Here is a 22,608-nt window from a genome sequence, read left to right on the forward strand (position 1 = left end):
CCAACGGTGTAGCCATTAAAGGAGGTGAAAGTGCTTAACTAACTGCCTCCCTCCCCCCTCACGCACTCTGGCCAAATTCATTGTTGTGCACCTCTGTTGGCAATGGGATGCAGATGATAACCCTATTCCCATTTCAATCGCTAGGCATCATATCTGCTGTGTGTTCTTCAGGTCACTGATATTCTCCTGAAGATTGCCCTTGTGACTGCTCCATGCGGCTTCAGTCATGTAGTCGTAAAGCTGATAGAGTTACATAACTTGGAAAATCTTTCTCGAGTTAAAAAAATAACCTCTAATAGCTTCACCTGTATCTAGCTAGTACATAGAGCTTTAAAATGAAAGATTTTGTGTATTTTTAGCCTCGTACAGGCGTACACGATCAGTCGCATAACGTTCGTCGCCCCTTATATAAAATGGCTGGCGTCCAAACAGAACAAGCTCCACTGCATGATTCGCAAGGCGTCCAAGAGGGCGGTTAGCATACCTGCCAATACGAGCACCAACATGTTCTTCGAGCTGGGTCTTCACAAGACCCTGCACAAACTGATCGAGGCATTGCGCAATACGAGCGATTGTCCAAGTCCCAGACGGGCAGGTGCATCCTCCAATCTCTAGGTATAACATACCACACGCAATTTGTGGAGAAGACTGTGGTTGCTATCATGGTCCGCGACCTTGTCATCGTCCCATCGCTCCCCAGGAACATGCACCCGACATACCACGTCGGGCGCCGCAACCAACGAGCGGCTGACCTCCAAAAAATGTATGGCAACAGTGACGAAGCGGTGTACGTGAACGCCGCGCAATGCCCAGAGGGAAGGCGTGCTCACGTTATCGCCGTTGTGAATCACACACTCAAGTGCCTCGCGAGTACCACGGTGCGTACGGAACACACAGAGGCGGCCGAAGAGGCGGCCGAAGAGGCGGCGATTGCTTTTGCGCTGGTCGCAGCACCGGAGGCTGCGGTCGTTATCAGCGACTCGCAAGCTCCCGTCCGTGTCTTCGCTTGCGGTCGCATCTCGTGTTTGCGGTCGGCCCGGATACTACAATCAAATAATGGCAACAAGGACGGCGGCGAGCTTCGAGGAGCGATGGCCTCGGCGTCGTCGTCCTCGTATCTGAAAACGGAACATGCGAATGTCTTCCTTCTGTGGACCCCGGCTCACACCAGCTTCCCGCTTGCAGGTAACCAGGTGGCCCAAACCGCGGCTCGATATCTCACTCACCGAGCCGCGGCCGATTTGGTGGCCGCCTGCACCTCCGAGAGCGGGGTGATAGCACTATCCACACAACAACAGCTGGAATGGTCGTGGGGTGATTGCCTGACCACATTTAACGACATTACACAGCATTAAAGACTAAACAGACGCAAATACCCCCCACCATACAACAAAGTGGACAAAAACAGGCCGTAACTCTGAGGTTATTACAAACAAATACGTACCCCAGCCCGGTCATCCTACGCCTGTGTTATCCCCACCTATACGCGACGGACGCGTGTAGAGCGTGCGGGGAAAGGGCCACACTTCAGCACATGCTTTGGGAGTGTGCTGAAAAAGTCAACGTCACTGCCGCCGCTCCCTTTGCGACGCATATTGAGCAGGGACTAAATCTGAGGCCAATCGCTGCTGCCACCACCGCGCGAGGGCAGGGGCCGGCCTCCACCGCGACGGCGGTCACTGTTGCCGATCGGCGGCGTCAGCTGCGCTGCCACTGGGAGGTGGTACTCACAAGCGACGAGCTGGCCGAACAGCTTTGGGCCGTCCGGCAAGCTGAAGATGCCGCCCGGGTGCAAAGACTTCGAGCGGTCACCTGAGGCACCGCCGTCATAATCAGCGGAGAGTGGGAAAAGACAGGGGTTTATCCCCTCGTCCCCCACCTCACCCGGTAAAACTGCCGTACTTTAAATAAAGTCTATTCATTCATTCATATTTTTAGTCCAACTACCAAGGCAAGTTTTTGATGCTGAATACAGAGCTCTTACCAAAAATAAAATTCACAACTTTTTTTCAGACTATCTGCTATAACTTCAGTGCATAAGCAATTTTTTAAATTTGTAGCGTGTCAAACGAGCCTCTAGCAAATATTTTATTTGTATCTTTAAAATTTGACATGTTCCTGCAAAAAGATCCCAAACTTGCAATATTATTCAAAGTTTCTCGTTGAAAAAGCCCTCGAAAAAACTAAATAGATAATTATGTCATCATTTTACAGTTAGATTACTTCCCTTGCGGTAAACGCCATTTATCGAGCGCATTCCTAAACGTCTTTTAAGAAAATTGTTGATTTTGCCTTTTAGCTTATTCGGCACCAAGCTACACACTCTCATAGATATGGAGGAAAATTTTTGACAAGTATATAAATGAACAGCACGAGTTTCGCACTTCAAGAGACTTGAAGTGCGAAACTGACTTGAAGTGCGAAAATGTTTTGCACCATATTTGTGACGATCTAAAAAGCGGTGTATCATTTGTCATAGAAAGAACCTAATCGTTTGCTATGCCTTTGCTCTTTTTGCCTCTACTAATACTGTTAGTCAATATTCTGGTGTTTTATGAAGTTTTGTGTGCTTTCAGTCATTTCATTCTGCATAATATGTATTATTCATTATTTGTGACTATTTATTTTTGTGCAACAACCCAGTGCCTCTAACGAGGCCTGTTAGGACTTTTGAAATAAACAAATAAATGAAGAGCGCTCGCACTATTTTTCGCTCTTTACTCGCCTGGTGTGATTATGCTTACAAGAAGTTTTTTTCTCCTTTCTGAGAAAGAAACTCTGCACAATACTGTTACAATAGGAAAACAATACAGGAGCTATGGGTATTTTGAAGATTTATTTATTACCCCATTGAAATATGAATTCCATATATGTGGACGCCAAGATGAAATAAAATTTTTGACAACTTTTTTCACGCAACCTGTAGAACGTCTGAGTTGTATGGTTTTATGTTCATAAGAAAATAAGATTCGATTTCAGTGAAGAGGAAACTTGTCCTTGGTTTGTAAACATTTGAATTCATGGATATATTTAGCATGTGCAGGTGCGGTCAAAACTTTCCAGGCGATGCTGCCACAGGATTAGCTGGAATAGCGGCCAGAGAAATTTTCAATGACCCTGCCCTTGCAGACAATAAATCTGCCTAATGCTATTCTGAAAGAAACATGTTTGTTATTGTTGCACACGCAGCATTAGCATTATGAATAATGTGTGAGAAAGGGTCCTATGGTGCAGCTGTCGTGCTGTAGCAACTGCTACTTAATTTCTCCCCTACGAAATTGTTCGTGAAAGTTGAATCGTTCATACGTTCCATGTGTTATACGTGATCTCTGGTCTACTATTTCCTTTTAAGGAGGTGGTTGGCAGCATGTTACCTACGCATTTTCGCGTAACCAAGGAGAAATATTTTTTGCAGTGCAAGGTTTGCGTATAAAAGTTATTAAATTCTTATTAAATCAAAGCACAGTCACGATATTTTCCAACACTGCATATCAAAGCAGCTCTCCAAATATTACAGTGGTGTGAATATTATTACCGAAGGCATGTTAAGAAAAAAGAGATGGTCCAAACAACGTGCTATTGCTATTCCCGCTCACTCATTCACTTATATCCTGTAAAATTAGCCTATTATTGATAACCTGTTTGGTGTCTAACCAAGATTTCTCAAACTCAAAATTACCTGACAAGAACAGTACACATAATTCAAGAAGAGCTCACTCACCATTCTGTTCGCTGCACCAGCAACCGCCGGATCGCTCAACACTCACGAGATCCCAATGTGCCATTCGCTGCCGAGGACCATCACACGATTAACGTTCGACAACTCCCTTCAGTCGTTGATAACCTTCGTTTCTGCTTGTATACAGTCGCTTGCGATATCCAGAGGGTGCACAAAACTGTTTCCCTTACTCGAACGCTGCCAAACACTTTACATAATCCTCACTGCACCGGCTTGGTCTGCGGCATGTCGGTTTGTAGGGAACAGCCTTCAGATTTATTTACTTATTTATTGTACCCTCAGGGCATACAGCATTATAGAGGGGAGTGGGTTTTAGAAGACAAAAAATGCAATTGAAACGTGAAAAACAAATCACATTCAGTACATGCGTACAACACTCGAGAACAACGTGTAAATGACAACGCTTACACAATATCTAAAAAAAAAAGAATCAAACAAGGAAGCACCGCGACAAAAAAAATTACAACATGGCACAACGTATCTGTGATACACATGTGAACGGTAACCGAACAGCAGCAAACAAAACCAGGAAAAAAAATATTGCGTTGAGCACATGAATGCATAAAATTTTCGAGTGCCGCCCGAAATCGTTCATGATTAGTAATCGTGACTAGTGACGCAGGCAGGTTGTTCCAATCATGGCATGTTTTTGGTAAAAAAGAATGGGAGTATGTTACGGTGTTTTGGCGCGGAATATGAACCTTGTAATGATGGTCGAGGCGTTCAGATAGGGAAAAAGGAGGGTTTAGCCAACGTGATTTAAGTATGGGGTTATGGTGATACGCTTTATGCAGCACACAAAGGCGAGCTAGTTTCCGACGAGTAGCAAGAGTAGCAAGGTCAAGGCTGGATTTCATGTTAGTAACACTGGAAGTGCGGTGATAGTTAGAAAGTATGAACCTTGCGGAGCGGTTTTGCACAGCTTCAATTTTATTAGATAGTGTTACATAGCCAGGGTCCCAAACTGAAGAAGCATATTCAAGCCTAGGGCGTACGTAGGTTATATATAGCTGCTTTTTTAAGGAAGACGGGGACAGCGAGAAATTTCTTTTCAAGTAGCCTAGCATGCGGTTTGCATTAGATGTTACAAATTCAATTTGGCGCGCCCATGATAGGTTATTGGTTATGTGCACACCAAGATATTTGTAAGATTCAGCTGACTCTAGTAAGGTATCTTTAAGAAAGTAATAGCTTCGAAGTTGGCTCTATTGTAGTCCCTGATGCTTTTTATGCGCTTCTGTTTTGTTGTAGCAGGAAGGAAAAGAGCGAACTGCAATACGTCATGGTCGCTCAAGCCGGGGATGTGTGTTATTGACGAAATAATATCTGGGGCAGATGACAGGACGAGATCAAGCAAAGACGATGATTTTGGTGTTACACGGGTTGGCTGATCGACAAGCTGGGATAAATTAAAAAGGGAGCAAACGTCGAGAAACGATGATGAATCAGCAGATGCAGGTTAGACTAAAGGAGTGGAGTGCAGCCATTGAATATTGGGATAATTAAAGTCAGCAACCAAAACAATTTCTACTCCGGGATATCGTACCACAATTTGATTCAAACTATCATGAAGACCTTCACAAAAACCGGTAGCAAAGGATGGAGACCGATAAGCAGCGCCAAGAATAATCTTCTTATAATTGAACGTTAAGCAGCACCAGATAATTTCAAGGTCTGTAGTTACAGAGACAGCAAAAGATTTTAGCTGGTCACTGATTGCGATTAGTACACCACCACCTGTCCTGTCACTGCGATCACGTCGATATACCACAAAATTTTTGTCACACTGAAATAACTCATCCACTGATATTTTGCTCGTGAGCCAAGTCTCCGTCAATACGACGATATCGGCTTCAGAATCATTGATTAATGCGTTAAGTCTATCCTTCTTTTGATATAGGCTACGGATGTTAGTATACAGAACAGAAACATTGCGCGTACGGCCACTACCCCTCGCACTATCCTAGCTACCGTTGGGCTGACTATAAACACGTCCCGAACGCGTCGACCTCGGTGATGGCGAGGCTGCCATCGTCATTCCTCAAACAAGCAATAAATGCCGCTGAGCGATGAGCTGGAAGATTTGCGGAGCCTCCACTTTGTGTCTAATTTAAGAAGCAACGTCAGGACCCCCTCCTCACTAATGAATATGTCATCAAGCGGCAGTATTTCTTCGAGATGCGAAGTTTTTGGAGCACTGCCATTATTCTGAGTGAACACAGAACAGAAATATGTGTTAAGTACTTGAGCTATTTCAAGTTTGTCGTCGAGTACTGTGGCACCGGCGGACAGACTCGGCAGAGACTTTTTTTGCGGTGACAAGTGTCGCCAGAACTTATCAGGGAATGAGAGAAGAAAGTTTTTTAGTGTCACGTTTTGGAAGTGCACTTTTGCTTTTTTGATACCGTTTCCTAGCATAGTGCGTAGCTCAGTAATCTTTTCAGCGTTAGCATTTGTTGGATAACGTTTGTGCTTAGTTCTCGCTTTTTTAAGCGTACGCTCCATTCGAACGAGGTCCCTCGTCAACCAAGGATTACAGCTGCGCACGATCTTTTGCTTTTTGGCACAAACTGCGCAATGCATCGAAAAACCAGTTCCTTAAAGAGGCGCCACATTTGTTCGACGGAGCCATCAGTTGATTCGTACAGAGTGCTGGTGGGCCCGGTGACTGTGCCTTTGCGCACTGTGCTAAACCTTTTGCTTTTGCAATGCAGATTATCTGCTTTGTCGCCGCGCAGATACTACTGCCTGTGATAGGCAACGCAGCTGCAGTCGCCTCAGCAGGGTGTGTGGCCAAATTTCAAGCAGAAGAGCCGGAAAACTATCCAGTTCTCCTTAGCGGCGATGCGCCCTACTCGGACAGCTCGCCGCAGCGAGGGTGGCCAGGGTGGCCTCCGGTCTTCAGTCAAGGATGGCAAGCCCCATCGTCATCAACAGCAGCGCACCCAGTGTACATAAAGAGCGCACGACCTTCGCCGCAGCTTTGTAGGCCCGGTGACTGTGCCTTTGCGCACTGTGCTAAACCTTTTGCTCTTGCAATGCAGGTTGGTGAACCTTACGCTTTATATGCTAAGAAATCTAGTAACTATCTTTTGGTACAGTTGCCGAGCCCACATTGCTGTATTACCATTGCTGTTGAGTGTTTGCATGTAATATGTGACTTGCTGATTCTGGCCGGCGATGTGGAAACAAATCCTGGTCCTAACAATCCTGAAAACATACTAACCGAATTGAGAAAGCTAACCACGGGTCAGAACCAGCTAATTACCGAAATTCAGGGCCTAAAAACCCAGATAATCACTACCGACAAAAGTATAGCGGACTTGAGTGAACGAATAAGTACCCTAGGAAGTCACTACCAGGCGTTTTCGCCTATTCGAAGCGAAATGGTGGCGATGCGCACTGCTAATGAAGAAGCTGCGCATCGTATTTCTAAGCTGGAAGCACGTATCGAGGATGCTGATAATCGATTACGAGGAGACAATTTAATTTTCTATGGCATTCCCGAGTCTTCCAGCCCCGAAACCACCGTTGAAGCAGAAGGTCTGATTGTTGATCAGTGCCGTGAGAGGTTCCAGGTAAATATCGACCCAAAAGAAATCGAACGGGCACATCGCGTTGGTCGTCACTCGCCCAACCGCTGTCGCCCTATAATAGTTAAATTTGCGTGCCATAAAACTAAAACAAATATCCTTTCGAGAGGACGTATGCTTAAGAACACTAGTTATAGTATCGGGGAAGATTTCTCGCCGCAAGTTCGGAATTCACGCAGGCATCTTCTAGCATTTGCTAAAAACAAAGGAGTCCCGTATTCGCTTCGCTTCCAAACCTTATTCATCGGGTCTAAGAAGTATATTTTTGATGCTGCTTCTAACGGAGTCAAAGAAGTCACATAGCAGCTACCCCGTGGCAAACAGAAAATTACTGATTGCTCCGCTAACTGTGTGTCACTTTCGATAACCTATGCCAACGTGCGCAGTTTCCTTCCGAAGCGTGACTTGGTGTCAAGCCGAGTTTTATCAACCGGTAGCGATATACTATTACTGACTGAAACGTGGCTGAGTAGCGATGTCACTGATCGCTAAATTCAAACAGACTTGCCAAATTTCTGCCTTTTTCGAAAAGACCGCACAGGTACTCGTAGCGGTGGTGTACTAATAGCATTGCGCGAGCATCTACCATGCTCGCCAATGAGCATTTCATCAAGCCTGGAAACATTATGGGTACTAATCCATACCCTTCCAAAAAAAGTATTACTCGGTGTTTGCTACAGGCCCCCTAGTGTCACTACTGATTTCAGTTACCAGCTTAACGACATCGTAAGCAAGCTAGCGACAGAACACCCAACCGCACAGCTCGTCCTCTTCAGTGATTTTAATTTTCCGCTCATTGACTGGTGTAACCCACAATAATCTTCAGCGCCAGGAAACACTGAGACGCGGAATTTCGTCAATTTTTGCTTAAACTTCAACCTTTCTCAGCTAGTGTCAGAACCCACCCGGGTTACCCAACAAGTTGCTAACGTTCTGGATCTTGTACTAACCAATTTCCCCGACAGCCTTTCGTCCATTATGTGTTTATCTGAAATAGGCGACCACAAACCCATCCATGCTGTCTTCTCATTCCCTCCGTCAGCGTGAAATACCTTCGAGAAAACAATACGTCTTTACGACAAAGGTAACTATCAAGAGATTAACGATGCCATGACTCAATTCCTTCCCGTATTCCAGTCAACCTTTTGTGAACATTCTGTAGGCAGCAATTGGACACGCTTCAAAAATAAACTAGCGGAACTAACAGACAAATTTATTTTGAAAATCAGTTTTCGTTCTTCCCAGCAGAAACCATGGTTTACAACTGCCTTAAAACGCCTGGAACAAAGAAAAAAACGCCTTTATCGCTCCGCCAGGAAAACTGAGCGTACTTGTGCATGGGATAAATATTATGAAGCAGAAAATAACTACCTGCACGCATTACGTCAAGCTAAACACACATTTTACAATACCAACCTACCAAACCTATTAATTACAAATCCAAGGCAATTTTGGAAAGTTGTAAACCCTAGTGACACTCGGGCAATTCAAATGACGAACGAATCCAACGAGCCCCGCCGTGGTGGTCTAGTGGCTAAGGTACTCGGCTGCTGACCCGCAGGTCGTGGGTTCGAATCCCGGCTGCGGCGGCTGCATTTCTGATGGAGGCGGAAATGTTGTAGGCCCATGTGCTCAGATTTGGGTGCACGTTAAAGAACCCCAGGTGGTCAAAATTTCCGGAGCCCTCCACTACGGCGTCTCTCATAATCATATGGTGGTTTTGGGACGTTAAACCCCACAAATCAATCAATCATCAACGAATCCAACGAAATTCTTAAGGATGCCAATTGCGCCAACGTGTTCAACTCCGCTTTTGCAAGCGTCTTTACTCACGAGTCAAACGCACATCCCGCTTCACCATCGTTTTGTATAAATTCTGAAATGCCAGCCATCACTTTTAATGTAAGCGGAATTAGCGCTATCATTGACAAAATGAAGTGTACATCCTTTTCTGGTATAGATGAAATTAATGCGAAAATTTTGAAAAACACGAAGTGCCTTGCCCCAGCCTATTTATCCTTGCTGTTCACCCAGTCTCTTTTCTTAGGTCTTATTCCAGATGACTGGAGGGTTGGGAAGGTCGTTCCAGTCCATAAATCAGGTAACAAAGACTCTCCGATAAACTACCGTCCCATCTCATTACCGAGCATTCTTTGTAAAATCATGGAACAAGTCATCTATTCTGTTATCAAGAAGTTTCTTGACTCGAACGACTTTTTCATCCCGCTCAACATGGGTTTCGCAAGGGTTTATCTTGTGAAACGCAGCTTGCCATTTTTCTGCATGACATTCATACTAATCTCGATATCAATGTGCAAACTGACGTCATTTTCCTGGACTTCTGCAAGTCCTTTGATAAGGTTTCTCACCAGCGCCTATTATTCAGGTTAAAAAAAACTTAACTTACACCCAGATGTCTTCGAATGGATTACTGAATTTCTTAGTAACCGCTCCCAGTCCGTAGCTATCAATAATCACTTGTCTAACCCAATACTAGTAACATCTGGCGTTCCTCAAGGATCTGTCCTTGGCCCCCTCTTATTCTTAATATATAATAATGACTTAACTGCGCATGTCTCTTCTAACATTAGAAGGTTCGCGGACGACTGTGTCATTTACCGTACCATTTATGACAACCACAATCAAACTGCTCTCCAGAAAGACCTAGACAACATAACAAGTTGGTGTAACGATTGGCTCATGACCCTAAATACAAATAAGTGCAAAGCTATGTCATTTTCTCGCAGCAGTCATCCCATAGCACCTTCTTATAAAATCAAAAACACGCTTCTAGAGAATGTCCATTCTTATAAATATCTCGGAATCACTCTTTCTAACGACCTGTCCTGGCACGCTCATATTTCTAATATCATATCATCAGCAAACCGGACGCTAGGTTTCCTGAGGCGTAATCTTCGTCAGGCCCCAAAACATGTCAAATTGCTCGCTTACCAATCCCTCGTGAGATTAAAACTGGAGTATGCATCGGCCATCTGGAACCCACATCAATCATATCTTATCGACCTACTTGAAGCTGTTCAAAATCGCGCTACCCGAATCATTCGCTCAAAATACTCGTACAATATCAGCATTTCAGCACTTAAGGCAGATTCCGATTTAATTAAGCTTTGTGATCGTCGACGTATTTCCTGTCTCATGCTTTTTCACAAGTTCTTTCACGGCACCCTCAGTCAAGCGCCATACATCGTACCCGCTGCACGCATTTCTCACAGCACCAGTCATCCGCAGCAGGTCGCGCGCCCACGTGCCCGAACTGCTCACTTCTCCGCCTCGTTCATCCCCCGAACTGCCAAAGACTGGAACGGCCTTCCTGCTGACATTGCCGCCATCACCTGCCCATCATTGTTTCAGCAGCATATAACTAATCAATATGAAATGTCTATGTGAGAAGTTGTAACCCACCCCTTATGTATTGCTTCCTTCGGGAAGCCCTTAAGGTTAATAAACTGAACTGAACTGAAGTCGGAGAACGATCTACCAAGTAAAGCAAGTACGCTGACGTCACTAGCATGTGTAAACAACGGGATTATACTTTCTTTTATTTGAAGTTTCGAAGAAAACTGCATTTCTAAAGTTAAGCATACCATCTTGTGATCAGACATTCCTTGAAAACTATCTATTCTTAGATTCCTCCTAAAAAGCTAATTGGAAACAAGAAAAACGACCAAAATAGACTCCGCTGTTTGTTGAGTGCATGTGGGGGATTTAACTAATTGGGTTTAGTTATGCAAGATAACGAGGTCAACAAATGATTGAGACGCGTCAGTAAAAGCTTCTGGGAAATAGTCTGACCAATGAATTGTTGGTAAGTTGAAATCACCCGCGAGTAACAGGTTGCCGGAACGAACAGTGTTCAAACACAAGAACTCGTTTAGGTTTTCAGCGAAGGAACTATCACAGCTCGGTGGGCGGTATATACCCACAACAATCAGGTGGCATTCTTCAAGGAATAGTTTAAGCACAACACTTTCAATGCCCGGCACATTCGGTAATCTGGACGGCCGCAGCGATTCCTTGAGAAAAATAGCGACTCCGCCTCCCCTACCATCACGATCATTGCGGTAGATTCTAAAGCCCTTTGGTATTAACTCGTGGTCACTGACGTCTTGATGGAGACAGGTTTCGGTTACAACTATGATGTGCGAATTGTGTGCCACAATAATACTTTCCAAATCAGCGAACTTGTTAAGAATGTTACGAGCATTGATATTTAGGCAAGGGATACTTTCCCTGCAACCTCTACTAGTTCACCGATTGCGCCTAAGCCTACTCGTGCTCAGAACGTAAGAAGCAGAAGACGCCTTATCTGTAAGAATAGGAACCCTCTTGTTTAGGCTGCTATTCCATCAAAGCAGAGTGCCATCGATGTTTACCTTGTCATATGTGAGTTTCACTTTCTTTCCCTCGCTTCTCTCTTTCGCAGCACTATCCCACAACTGCTTGCGCAGTATCCTAGTGGCAGTAGAAAAATCTTCACTGACTGAAACGTTCTGGCCTTTAAGCTTGTGGCAATTCCTTAAAACATAATTTTTTCGCAGTAGTCAATGAAATTAGGACAACCGGTCGCGATTTGTTTGCTTGTCTGCGTCCTTTTCTATGAATTCACTCAACATATTTCACTTCGACATTTAGTGTCGTTGAAAATAAGTCATCAACCACATTCGCGAAAAGCGATTGTGGCGTTTCACTCGCCATCTTTGGAAGGCCAAATACAAGAAGATTATTGCGACGGCTTCTGTCGTCTAGGTCAACGAGTTTCATTTCCAAGTTACGAATGCTTTTTTCAAGTCCCGTGATTTCGGCACCAAATTCTTTTAGCGTTGACGTAGATGCCTCAACCTTTTGTATTTTAGACTCAATTACGTCCAGCCTATTTTGCATGAGCGTTTAGCCCTCCAGAAGTTGCTGAAGCAGATCATGTGTGTTGGGTCCCGGATTTAATTCCACATCCCCACAAAGCATAAGCAAAGAGAAAAAAATGTCCTTTTTATACAAACAAAACACACAGACACTGTTGGGGCACGTCAGCTGGAACAGACAGTGGTCACTAGACCTAATAGATGCGTGTTTGTTACTAACCTGCATAAAAAGCAGAAAAGGATTCACGGTGATGTTGACGGGCGGCCAGCTGACGTGCCCACTGAAAGAATTCCAGCAGAGTCGTCTTCTTATGAAGGGAGCTGACGATGTCGCAGGGGGTGCTGGTATCCAGTCAGATGACTGAAGCTTGTGCTCGAGTGCTTGTGCGCACCCTCCAAAGCGAAGCGCAGGAAAGACGGAACACACGGAATCACCGCCTGCACCGATCGTCACCACGGTTCCAAGAAAGTCTGCATAGAAAGCAGAAAAGGATACATGGTGATGTTGACTGGCGGCCAGCTGACGTGCCCACTATGAGTTCAGTATCGACTTAAATGTCGGTTTTCATACGTCCGAGTCACCGGACGAAAAGTAAAAAGAAAGCGGTTATGCAATCACGTGGAAAGAGCAAGTTTTCCGGTTCTCTCCACAGCAAGTCTTATGGGTTGCCTTTGAACTGTAATACCGCCGATGACTGAGCCCGCGACCAATTTCAAAGCAATGAGGAAAAGGTCGGTCGCATACGTCGCCGTAAAACAAGAAGCGAAGACGCGCGATAGAACGATGAGATGAAAGTAGCAAACTGCCAGGCGAAATAAAGAAGAGTAGATCATCGGCCAGTTCAACAAAAAGGCCTTTGTGTCGTGCAGTAGGTGGCCAGCGGCGAAGCGGAAATCTACAGCGTGCATCCTCGCGACTGAATTCTCGGCAGAGGTCTACGGCTTTACGGGGCGAGAGTGTCAAAGGGGTCCTAGAAGAAAGGCCACGGTAGCTAAGCACCCCACGGGAGCAAACCCAAAGAGGGCATGGTCACTCTTTCCCATGCACTGCTCGGGTTCTCTCCGCAAGATTGACAGAAGCAGTCCAAAATCGCGAATTATGCGCGACTGCGCCGTTAAGCTGGTAGCATACACGTGTCGTTGACTCCGTCGTTCGCGAAATACGCCAAGACCACGGCCGCCGCGTGTACAGTTCAAGTAAGGGACAGCTGTAAGCTGTAGAGTCGGACAAAGGAATTTCCTCAGAAATATATTTGTTGATTTTTTGTTTTAAAGTACTATTCCTATGTCACCTGCACGCATAGTTTGTTGAGCTACAGCCTTTTTCCTTCTAGATTTTCTTTGTAAGCGTTGTAAAAGTTTTCAGTTCAATTGTTAGGCGTTATACGGGAGCAGTGATCCGCGTCGGTCAACGGACTGATTGAAATGAGTTTTTATTTTATGTAAGAGCATGTTAGTCGCGAATAAAAATTTGTACGCCTGCTAATTTTAAAGCGTGGTAATGTTGTCGAGTGGAGGCGAAGTTTGTAATGTTCGTGCTATTTTAGTGTAGCGCAAAGGTTAGACCGTCTTATGTGAGTGAATGAGCATTTCAAGGAAAGTTTTAGAATAAAACCAAAAGTGATTTTTGATATGCCCAAGTTTGAAATCATTCGATACAAGGTTATTTAGCACAAAACCTACGCAGGTTTGTTAGGTGCTTCTGACGTGTACAGCATCAAGTGTTATTGTCTATGCGTGTTGTTATCTGTGAACATTTGCGTTCAGGCGCGTGTTTAATGGTGCCTAAGTTATGGGATATGGCGTATGGTTAGGTGTGTGCTAGTATGCTAGCGCTCTTTGAATGAGAGTAAGATGCCGTGCTGGGCGCATAGCACAATCTTGTGCGTTCTTTGAAAACATGGGCTGACATGAGGCTACATTCAGCAAATGAACGTGTTAGTACATGATGTTTACTCCCTTTTGTTATTTTAGGGTGTGCTTAGGGATCACGAGATCTCTTGAGCTGAGCGTTATGCTTTACCAGACTTTAAGATTAGGGATACGTTTCAGGTAGTTATAAGACGCAGTTTGATTTGTTGTGAAACAATTTTCATTGGCGTCAGGGTGTCCTACAAGTAGGTACTCTCGACTACGCCTTGCAAGAATGTAATTACAGAATGAAGAATGCACAGTTACCTTGTGTTGGATTCAGGCTGCATTTGCGTGGAAATGAAGTGGTTGTGTTTCGTTCAGTTAGTGAGAAGTTAGCAGATGTTAGTTGTAACCTAGTAGGATGTCAGTAGATGTTAGTAGATGCTAATTGTAATCTAGTAGTTAGCAGTTGTTAGTTGTAACCTAGTTGTAACCTAGTAACCTAGTAGGTAGAAGGTTAGATTTGAAAGGGGTTGTTTATTGTTGTCTGGGGCCATATTGTATTTGCCATTGTGTGCTTTTCTTGCACGGCAAACTGTTCCATTTTCAGTAAGCATCTCCACATCCATGACTCTTCTAAATTAGGCGACACACAATTGTGTCAAAACTTTAGCGTACGGTTTTTCCTTTTGTCTGTGTTTCTTGAGAAGCCTGGAGGGTTTTAAGCAAGTCCAATGCACACGACTGCAGCATGATATTGTGTTGTGTGGTTCGCCTTGCTGTAGTCGATCATTGTGAGGTGGTTTGTAAGTTGGTTAAGAGTTCGCAGCTGGAGGTTCCAAGCCAGGCCTTCGTCTTAGTCACCAGCCATTCTCTTCATGCCCAATGGCTGGGAGCGCTGGCCAGCTGAGATTTTCCGGGTGGCAGAGGAGCTGTTACGTTGGGCCCGGTAGTTCATCTGGACAGATGCCATTGTGCGTAAGCCGGCCTGCTATGGATGGTTTCAGCCCCATCGGCGCCTAGTCTTCAAGACGCTGTCCTGTAGATGTTCCAGGAAGCAGTTGGGTCTCAACAAAAGCTTTGCCAGACAAGCTTTTTGCTGAACGGGGTCGAACAGCATAGGGCGGGGCCTCTGTGGCTGCTCTGATTAAGTCAACCTCTCGACTCGGCTATTGTCGTTGCCGACGCGAAATCGTCACAAAAGCACCGTCAGACCTGAAGCTTGAGAAGACGCCGAAGAAGCCGTTCCAGGATCGAATGTTTGGACTGCCAGATTCGAGAGAGTTCTTGAAACCTGTAGCTGAAAGCATCTATGGACTGCTGCTGACATACAGGTCAGCGGCCATCTCCCCGGAGTGCTCAACCTTCCCTCTCTGGCCTCAACCTCCTTACCCTGCGGTGCCTTCAAGGCGGGGGTCGGGTGCGTCATTGTGTGGTGCGCTCGTGCTACCATTGAACCTTTTCACCCAACTGAGTGGTGAAATTTCTGCACTCTTTCTGGTGGGTGGACCACTGAGACTTCATCACCTGATTCGTTGCGAGAGTGCTCACCGCTTTCTTCGGACCCCTGTGTAAGGAGACGATGGGCTATAAAAGCCGAATTATTTTTGTAAATAGGTGCTGAATCATGAGCGGAATCATGAGCTGAATCTCTGTTGTACATAATGCGGGATCTTTTGGATCCCTCTACAGTTCCCATCTTTGAACTATGATGTAAATGAACCTTCGTTCTACCTCTTTACGCGTCAGATCACTGACGAAGTTCGGCTATGTGGACGACGGCGGGAAGCCAGTTACCTTAAAGAAACCCGCCATTCCTGCCATCGACCTTATAACCTTTACACCATTTAGTCGGCAAGTCCCCTCAAATCCGGAGTGTGCTGTACAACTCGCATCCACATTTTTCACTGGAAAGTGAAAGGCATTCACTACGAACACGAACGACTTAAGCACACGCGTGAGCATTACATCACAACTTACTGCGTGCTTTTCAGCAAGTGTTCCGATGCCGGCGAGAGGGGGAGAGGTTTCAAGCACTTTTTGTTTAGAGCATAAATAAATAGGCCCGTCAAGCCCGGGAAGCACGATTCAAAAGAAGGAAATGTAGAACTTGTGTTGGCAAAGCGAAAGCAGTGATTTTCCTAAACTGTTGCATCCTGTGTGTTGTAATGCTTGCGAATGTAACCATGCCTCATTTCCTTTTGAACTGTGTCACTCATTAGTTGGTGATATGTGTGTTGCTTGCCTACTTCATATCTTTAATGTCGCTCAGGAAATGTTTGTTTAAACCTGAAATGCCTATTCGTGTCGGGGCAAGATGATACTTCCTTCTGTGTTTCAATGCTACGTTTATGCAATAGATGAACGGGTAGCATGCAGTGAAAAATAACAACGATCTGTTTTATTGCACAGGCTTCTCTGGCACATTGGCAAAGGTGCTGAAGGAGGATGGTTGTGAGGCAAGTCACTTTGATTTCACTCCTGCTGTCCTCGAGTTCCTTTTAGTGTCTGCTTCCTATTTTGGTTTTACATACCACTTGGCCGGAAACTGTGCGTTGCCTTCGCAAACTTTCTCCATTGTTGGGGACACATAGAAAACAATATTTGAAGGAAAACTGAAACAGAAGCACCAAGAAAGGAGGTTTTAAAGTTTTCGACCATGTTTCGAGGTATCCCAGCAAGCCCTAAAATCAAGTGCTAAAACACGTAAAAGATCACTCTTTCATGAGTAGTTCAAGACAATGGCAAGCTTACATGTTCTAGCTCTCCAAAGGAGGAGCAGCACAAAAAATTTAACGCAGTACAAGGCGCAGAAGGTATGATTAGGGCGTTGACTTGCAAGTGGTTTTATTTTTTTCACATTGCGAGCACGCATTCATTCCATGACAGTCAAATGATAGTTATTGGTGCCCTTACCTCTCACAAATGTACGACACGACCTTGCACTACAAAAGAGAGCTGTATTACGCGAGGTTAAAAAAAAACCATCATGGTAACTTAGCGGCGTTGCAAGCGCACATCACGTCGGCTTCATCTTTGTTTTCTCCGCCAGAAGACCAAGCACCATCGCAATGTCCATATCAGTAGAATTAGGTCATCACCAGTAGACACGGTGGGCATTTCGATAGTAAGTCCAAGCAATTCGCATGGTGACCTTGCGACTCTGGACAGGCAGCACCGTCTTTGATCGAAAAGTAGAAATCAAAGATGTAGATGGCGCGTTTTTCCTTCACTCCAATGCGCTGCCGCTCGTTTACGTGCTCGTGCAGAGAGCGCGCGCTGCGTTTGAGTGATCTCACAATGTACTACCTGCAATGCGGCTTCACAAAGATCTATGAGCTGGACAAGCACTTCCGAGAAGCGAATCTAACAAAAGGAGTAAAGCTCGTTAGTCAAGTTTAGGATGTTGAGCAGACGACAGAAGAGGAGGACGCCCGAGTCACTGCGAAATGCATTTCTCGGGTACCCCCTGATAATACCGTGTACGACGTATGCCTCGATGTAAGTATCATTCTGCCAACATAAAGCCGTGTACTCTATCGGCGTGCTGTGTTGACATTTATGTAAATCATACAATTGTTGTTTTGATGTGGTATCTAGCAGTAGCAGCCATGTACTGTCATGCGCAAACGTTTGCGGTGTGCTGAAAAATACATAAAAACTAAAGCTATACGTCCATGGCATAAAATGTCGGAGAAGTTTTAGAGTCATGTCTTCCACGCCGTGCATGACGCGCTGACGTCGCCGCGAAGCAGCAAGTTAAGTTTAACGACAGTGAGTCGAGTTGGGTGCCCGCTTTTTTTTTTCCGGCTCTCGTGTCATGCTTGCTCTATCTTTCGTGAACGCGGCTGTGCTTGCCGGTTGTGACTAGATGAAAAACTGATACGGCTTTATACCCCTGTCACACGGGCACCCGCGAACTCCGCTTAACTCCCTCGTCTTTACGACAAGGGAGATGGGGTCCGTGTCACACGGCCACCCTTACGCAAACGAAGGTAAACGGAGCATTCCGCAAAGGGCATCTGACGATTTCCCTTTGCAGCGGAACGAGGTACTCTCGTTCCCAGTATCTGCTGGTAAGAAAACATTTCGAGTACCAAATTGCCACAGTGAGTACAATAATACGTTTTGGCAGTATTAAACGTTATATTGTTGCAGTACTCATTCATAACGTCCTTGTTTACATACATACACGCTCGCCGGAGTGCAGCTACTCTCCACACCAATGCTCTCCAGACCGTGCTTCGCAAGTCGGGCCGGGCACAACTATTAAATATTTCGTCCGTGCGTGCGGTTGTTGTCGCCGCCGTGTTTGCGTTTGCCTGTGAGAGGAAGGACTGGCAGCGCTGCGTCATCATCAGCTGCTTCGACGGCTGCAGGAATGGTTATGGGACCCTACCTAGTTCAAGGGATCTGGGAACGTGTCTCGACTTACGCTGTTACCCAGCCTCGTAGGTGTTGTGGGTAGAGTAATTAAGCTCAATCCTAGTTTGGATACGGCGTGTTCGAGACGCGTTCCCTTAGGGGAATCTCTCGAATAACCCCAGGTGGTGCTGGGTGCGTTAAAGTAACCCAATACCACAAGTCGATCTCTCGCTCCTGCAATGCCGACGACATCTTTAAGCAGTGCACCAAACTCATCGTGTTTATCTTTGGGAGGGCTGTATATATTTAATATTACCGTTTTCACTTTGCCTCTTTTCAGAGGAAGGAGGGTGATTATCTGATGATTTATCCGCAAACTTTCTATGTGCTCAACCTTTGCTGCAATACTTTTGCTGACCAGCGAGGCTACGCAGGGATAATTTGGATCTTGTAAACAATAATATCCCTGCAGTTTTACCATCGTGGGCCCAACCTCCTGCAGGCATATTACGTCTGGCTGAATTTGGTACCGAGTTCATGTAATTTTGGAGTGCTGCGGCGTGCTTGTGAAAAGTGCGACAGTTCCCCTGCCAAATCTCTGAATGCTCTGCGCTTTTTATATTATTTTTGCCCATGCTGCATGGTCGTATCCATGCTGTCGTGGCCCGCTTTGGATGGTTTGTTAATAACTGGGGCGGACAGACAGCGTTTGTTTAGTGCCCTCTGCAAGCCTCCCACAGCATTGTAACATACTGCCTCTGAATTTTCAGTTCTTCTACAACAAACGTTTTTATTTCCGCCATGAAATCAGCTAGAAGTTTATGTAAAGTAGCTATGCTTTCCCTGTTTGCTTGAGCCTGCGTCTGCACTTGCTTTACTAGTTCACTGCTTTCTAATTGAGTAGCGAACGAGTTTTCGTCTATCGTTTCCTCGCTCGTTTCTGCGCTATCCTTCGTGTCGGCTAGACGCTCTCGAGCCTCTTTATTGCCCTCGGTGGGGTTGCCTACCGACCCTGGGTTTTGTATTTTCTTAATTGCATTTTCTAATTTGCTTCCCATTGACGAGATGGCCAGTTTATACTCTTGCCACTCTGCAGCCATTTTAATTCATTTCATTTCATTTATTGATACTGTCAGCCCTTTGCGGGCTATTACAGGAGTGGAGTTGACTCATATAAAACAGAAATGTGCATAAGAGAAACACGAGAAAAAGAACCTTCACTACTGGAACACATCATTTCGGAGCACATACAACAAATATATCATAATGGCTAAGCATGTAGTTTAAACAGAGAAGTTAGTGGAAATAAGAAAAGAGAGCATCACTGCCGAAATTCACATCATATTTGCGCATAATAAAACACATAATAAATATCATAGCCTAGTTACAAAGCACGTAATTCACACATATTCACAATCTTAGCGCATGGTCTCAGAGTGCACTATATGTTTTATTGCTTCTAAAAAGTCAGTAAGCGATTTGATTTTCCCAACCAAATCTGGTAACGAATTCCACTGCTGAATCGCCCCGGGGAAGAAGCTGCACCTGAAACAGTCATTATGAACTTTGGGGGGCGGTATGTACATACTGTGGCTGTGTCTTGAAGTTTCTTGTGTTTTGATTTCAAAGTACCTGTCGTAGCTTATTTTCACGTGATTATAAAATAATATGAAAAGGAATTTCAGCCTTTCATATTCGGTGCGTTTGTGTAGAGGTAGCTCTGCAAGTTTGCATAATTAGGTAGGTGAATGGAAACGACGGTATTTATTAAATACAAATTAATTTCTGAGCTGTTTGATTTCTTGTGTTAATCTTTTGTTCTTCTCAAGAATTTTCCTATACTGGGGGCTTACAGTTACCGGAACATTGGGAGGCACTGGACTCGCCCAGCTCACCTTGTTTGGTTGGTTGTTTTGTACGTCCTCCGTACTAAGGCCAGTGGTTGCTGCTGCTGTTTCTTCTTTTCTGGCATGGGTGGAGCTTGTTTCCCAGCTGATGCTTGGTGTTTTCTTCAAGTTTGGCTTGCCAGGGGCCTCCGCAGGCTTGCTGATGTTTCGCTGTTGCGGGGTCTTCGATGTTGATCTCGATCTTGATCGTGATCTGGAGCTGGATCTAGATGTCTGCTGATTCTGGAGCATCGCTTCCTCTCGGTCTGAGCTGAACCAACGAGGAGGTTTCTGCTGGTGTTGCTCAAGTTGCGAGATATCCTTCTCGGCGTAGGTACACTCTATTTGTCTCCGATGCATCTCCACTCGTAATATTCGGGGAGCCACATTTTTCAGTTGCTTTCTGCACGATTTGTCTCCTGTAGCGTGCTCTTCACCACATATTGCGCAGTTCAGGGCACATTCGTGTCTTTGAGTAGGATCACATGTCCCACACTTGGAGCACACGTTGGCGTTCGGAGTCGGGCGCACATCGGTTCGGTGTCCAGTTGATCGACAAATCTTGCAAACCTCTACGGTAGGCTTGTATGGATAACAGATCGCTTCTGCGCCCATAAAATAGACACACCTGGGGAGCACATCACCCGTAAAAGTTATTATTGCTGACTTCGAAAAGCCCAGCATCCTGGCTCTCTCTATCTTTACCCCTTGTATCCGACACGCAACAGCGAAACGCTGCAGGAATTTAAATGTTTCAGAAACAAATTGAACAAAGCCATTTTGAAAGCAAAGGAAGACTATTTTAGAACAATTTTCGACAATGACTGTCTACGAAAGAGTGACGTAGTCTGGAAAAAAATAAATAATCTCTTGAACAGAAAGCCTGTATCAGACGCCGTTGACTCTATGGTGGTTGATTGATTTATACGTGGGGTTTAACGTCCCAAAACCACTATATGATTATGAGAGACGCCGTAGTGGAGGACTCCGGAAATTTAGACCACCTGGGGTTCTTTAACGTGCACCCAAATGTGAGCACACGGGCCTACAACATTTCCACCTCCATCGGAAATGCAGCCCCGCCGCGGTGGTCTAGTGGCTAAGATACTCGGCTGCTGACCCGCAGGTCGCGGGTTCAAATCCCGGCGGCGGCGGCTGCATTTCCGATGGAGGCGGAAATGTTGTAGGCCCGTGTACTCAGATTTGGGTGCACGTTAAAGAACCCCAGGTGGTCAAAATTTCCGGAGCCCTCCACTACGGCGTCTCTCATAATCATATGGTGGTTTTGGGACGTTAAACCCCACAAATCTAATCTAATCCATCGGAAATGCAACCGCCGCAGCCGGAATTTGAACCCGCGCCCTGCGGGTCAGCAGCCGAGTACCTTAGCCACTACACCACCGCGGCGGGGAGTATGGTGGTTGATAATGTGTTACTAAGCGGGGAAACACTCGCGAACAGTTTCAATTACTTTTTTGTCCAGATAGGAAACACGGATACTTCCCCGGTTACTTCTGTAGATGTTCCACGGTTATCATGGTCTTTCTTTTTTCAGCCTACTTCTGTTTCTGAGGTGATTACCCTTTTTTCCGGCCTTCGGAATAGCCGTAGCCCCGATGCAGACGGATTAGTAATTAAACCCGTTAAGTACATACTAGATTTGATCGCTCCTGTCATCGCACACATATTTAACAAAGCTATCTCATGTGGTGTTTTTCCAAGTAGCATGCGAGTTGCTAGAGTGACAGTAATTCATAAAGGAGGCGACAAAAATAGCTTCTCCAACTACTGTCCAGTCTCGATATTGCCAGTTTTTTCGAAAGGCCTTGAGAAAGTTATGAATAGCTTTAGTAGAAGATTTAATCTCTTAACTACCTATCAATTCGGATTTAGAAAAAATCGTTCCTCAGAAGACGCACTCTTGCTCCAAAAAGAGCTCATATTAGAAAAAATAGAAAACAAAACATTCACAGTAGGACTATACCTCGATTTTAGCAAAGCCTTCGATCGTGTCAATCATGATATTCTCTTACAGAAATTGGAATGCTATGAATTTCAAGGAGTTGCATCACAACGTCTTCGCTCCTGCCTAGACGAAAGACTTCAATTTACCGAAATAGGCACTCACAGATCACGTCTCAAGCGTATCTCTTGTGGAGTACCACAAGGCAGTATTTTAGGGCCAATGCTTTTCCTGTTTTACAATAATGATGTAATACAATTAAACACCACTTGCAGTTCATCATTTATGCCGATGATTGCACTGTCTTTTTTAAAGGCCAGGATTTATG

At 45.2% G+C, this 22,608-nt stretch overlaps 1 protein-coding gene across 1 annotated transcript in view; it reads left to right on the top strand.

The window, feature by feature from the left end:
* LOC142777129 (synaptic vesicular amine transporter-like) overlaps positions 1–20,558 on the top strand; it is a 110,052-nt gene extending 89,494 nt beyond the window's left edge. The window contains exons 7-8 of the mRNA XM_075881463.1: positions 16,479–16,525; positions 20,424–20,558. Of these exons, the coding sequence (XP_075737578.1) occupies positions 16,479–16,525; positions 20,424–20,558 (182 nt within the window). The remainder of the gene's footprint in view (positions 1–16,478; positions 16,526–20,423) is intronic.
* Positions 20,559–22,608: the final 2,050 nt, after the last annotated feature.

This window comes from Rhipicephalus microplus, chromosome X (assembly GCF_043290135.1).
Source record: "Rhipicephalus microplus isolate Deutch F79 chromosome X, USDA_Rmic, whole genome shotgun sequence".
NCBI classification, from domain to species: domain Eukaryota; kingdom Metazoa; phylum Arthropoda; class Arachnida; order Ixodida; family Ixodidae; genus Rhipicephalus; species Rhipicephalus microplus.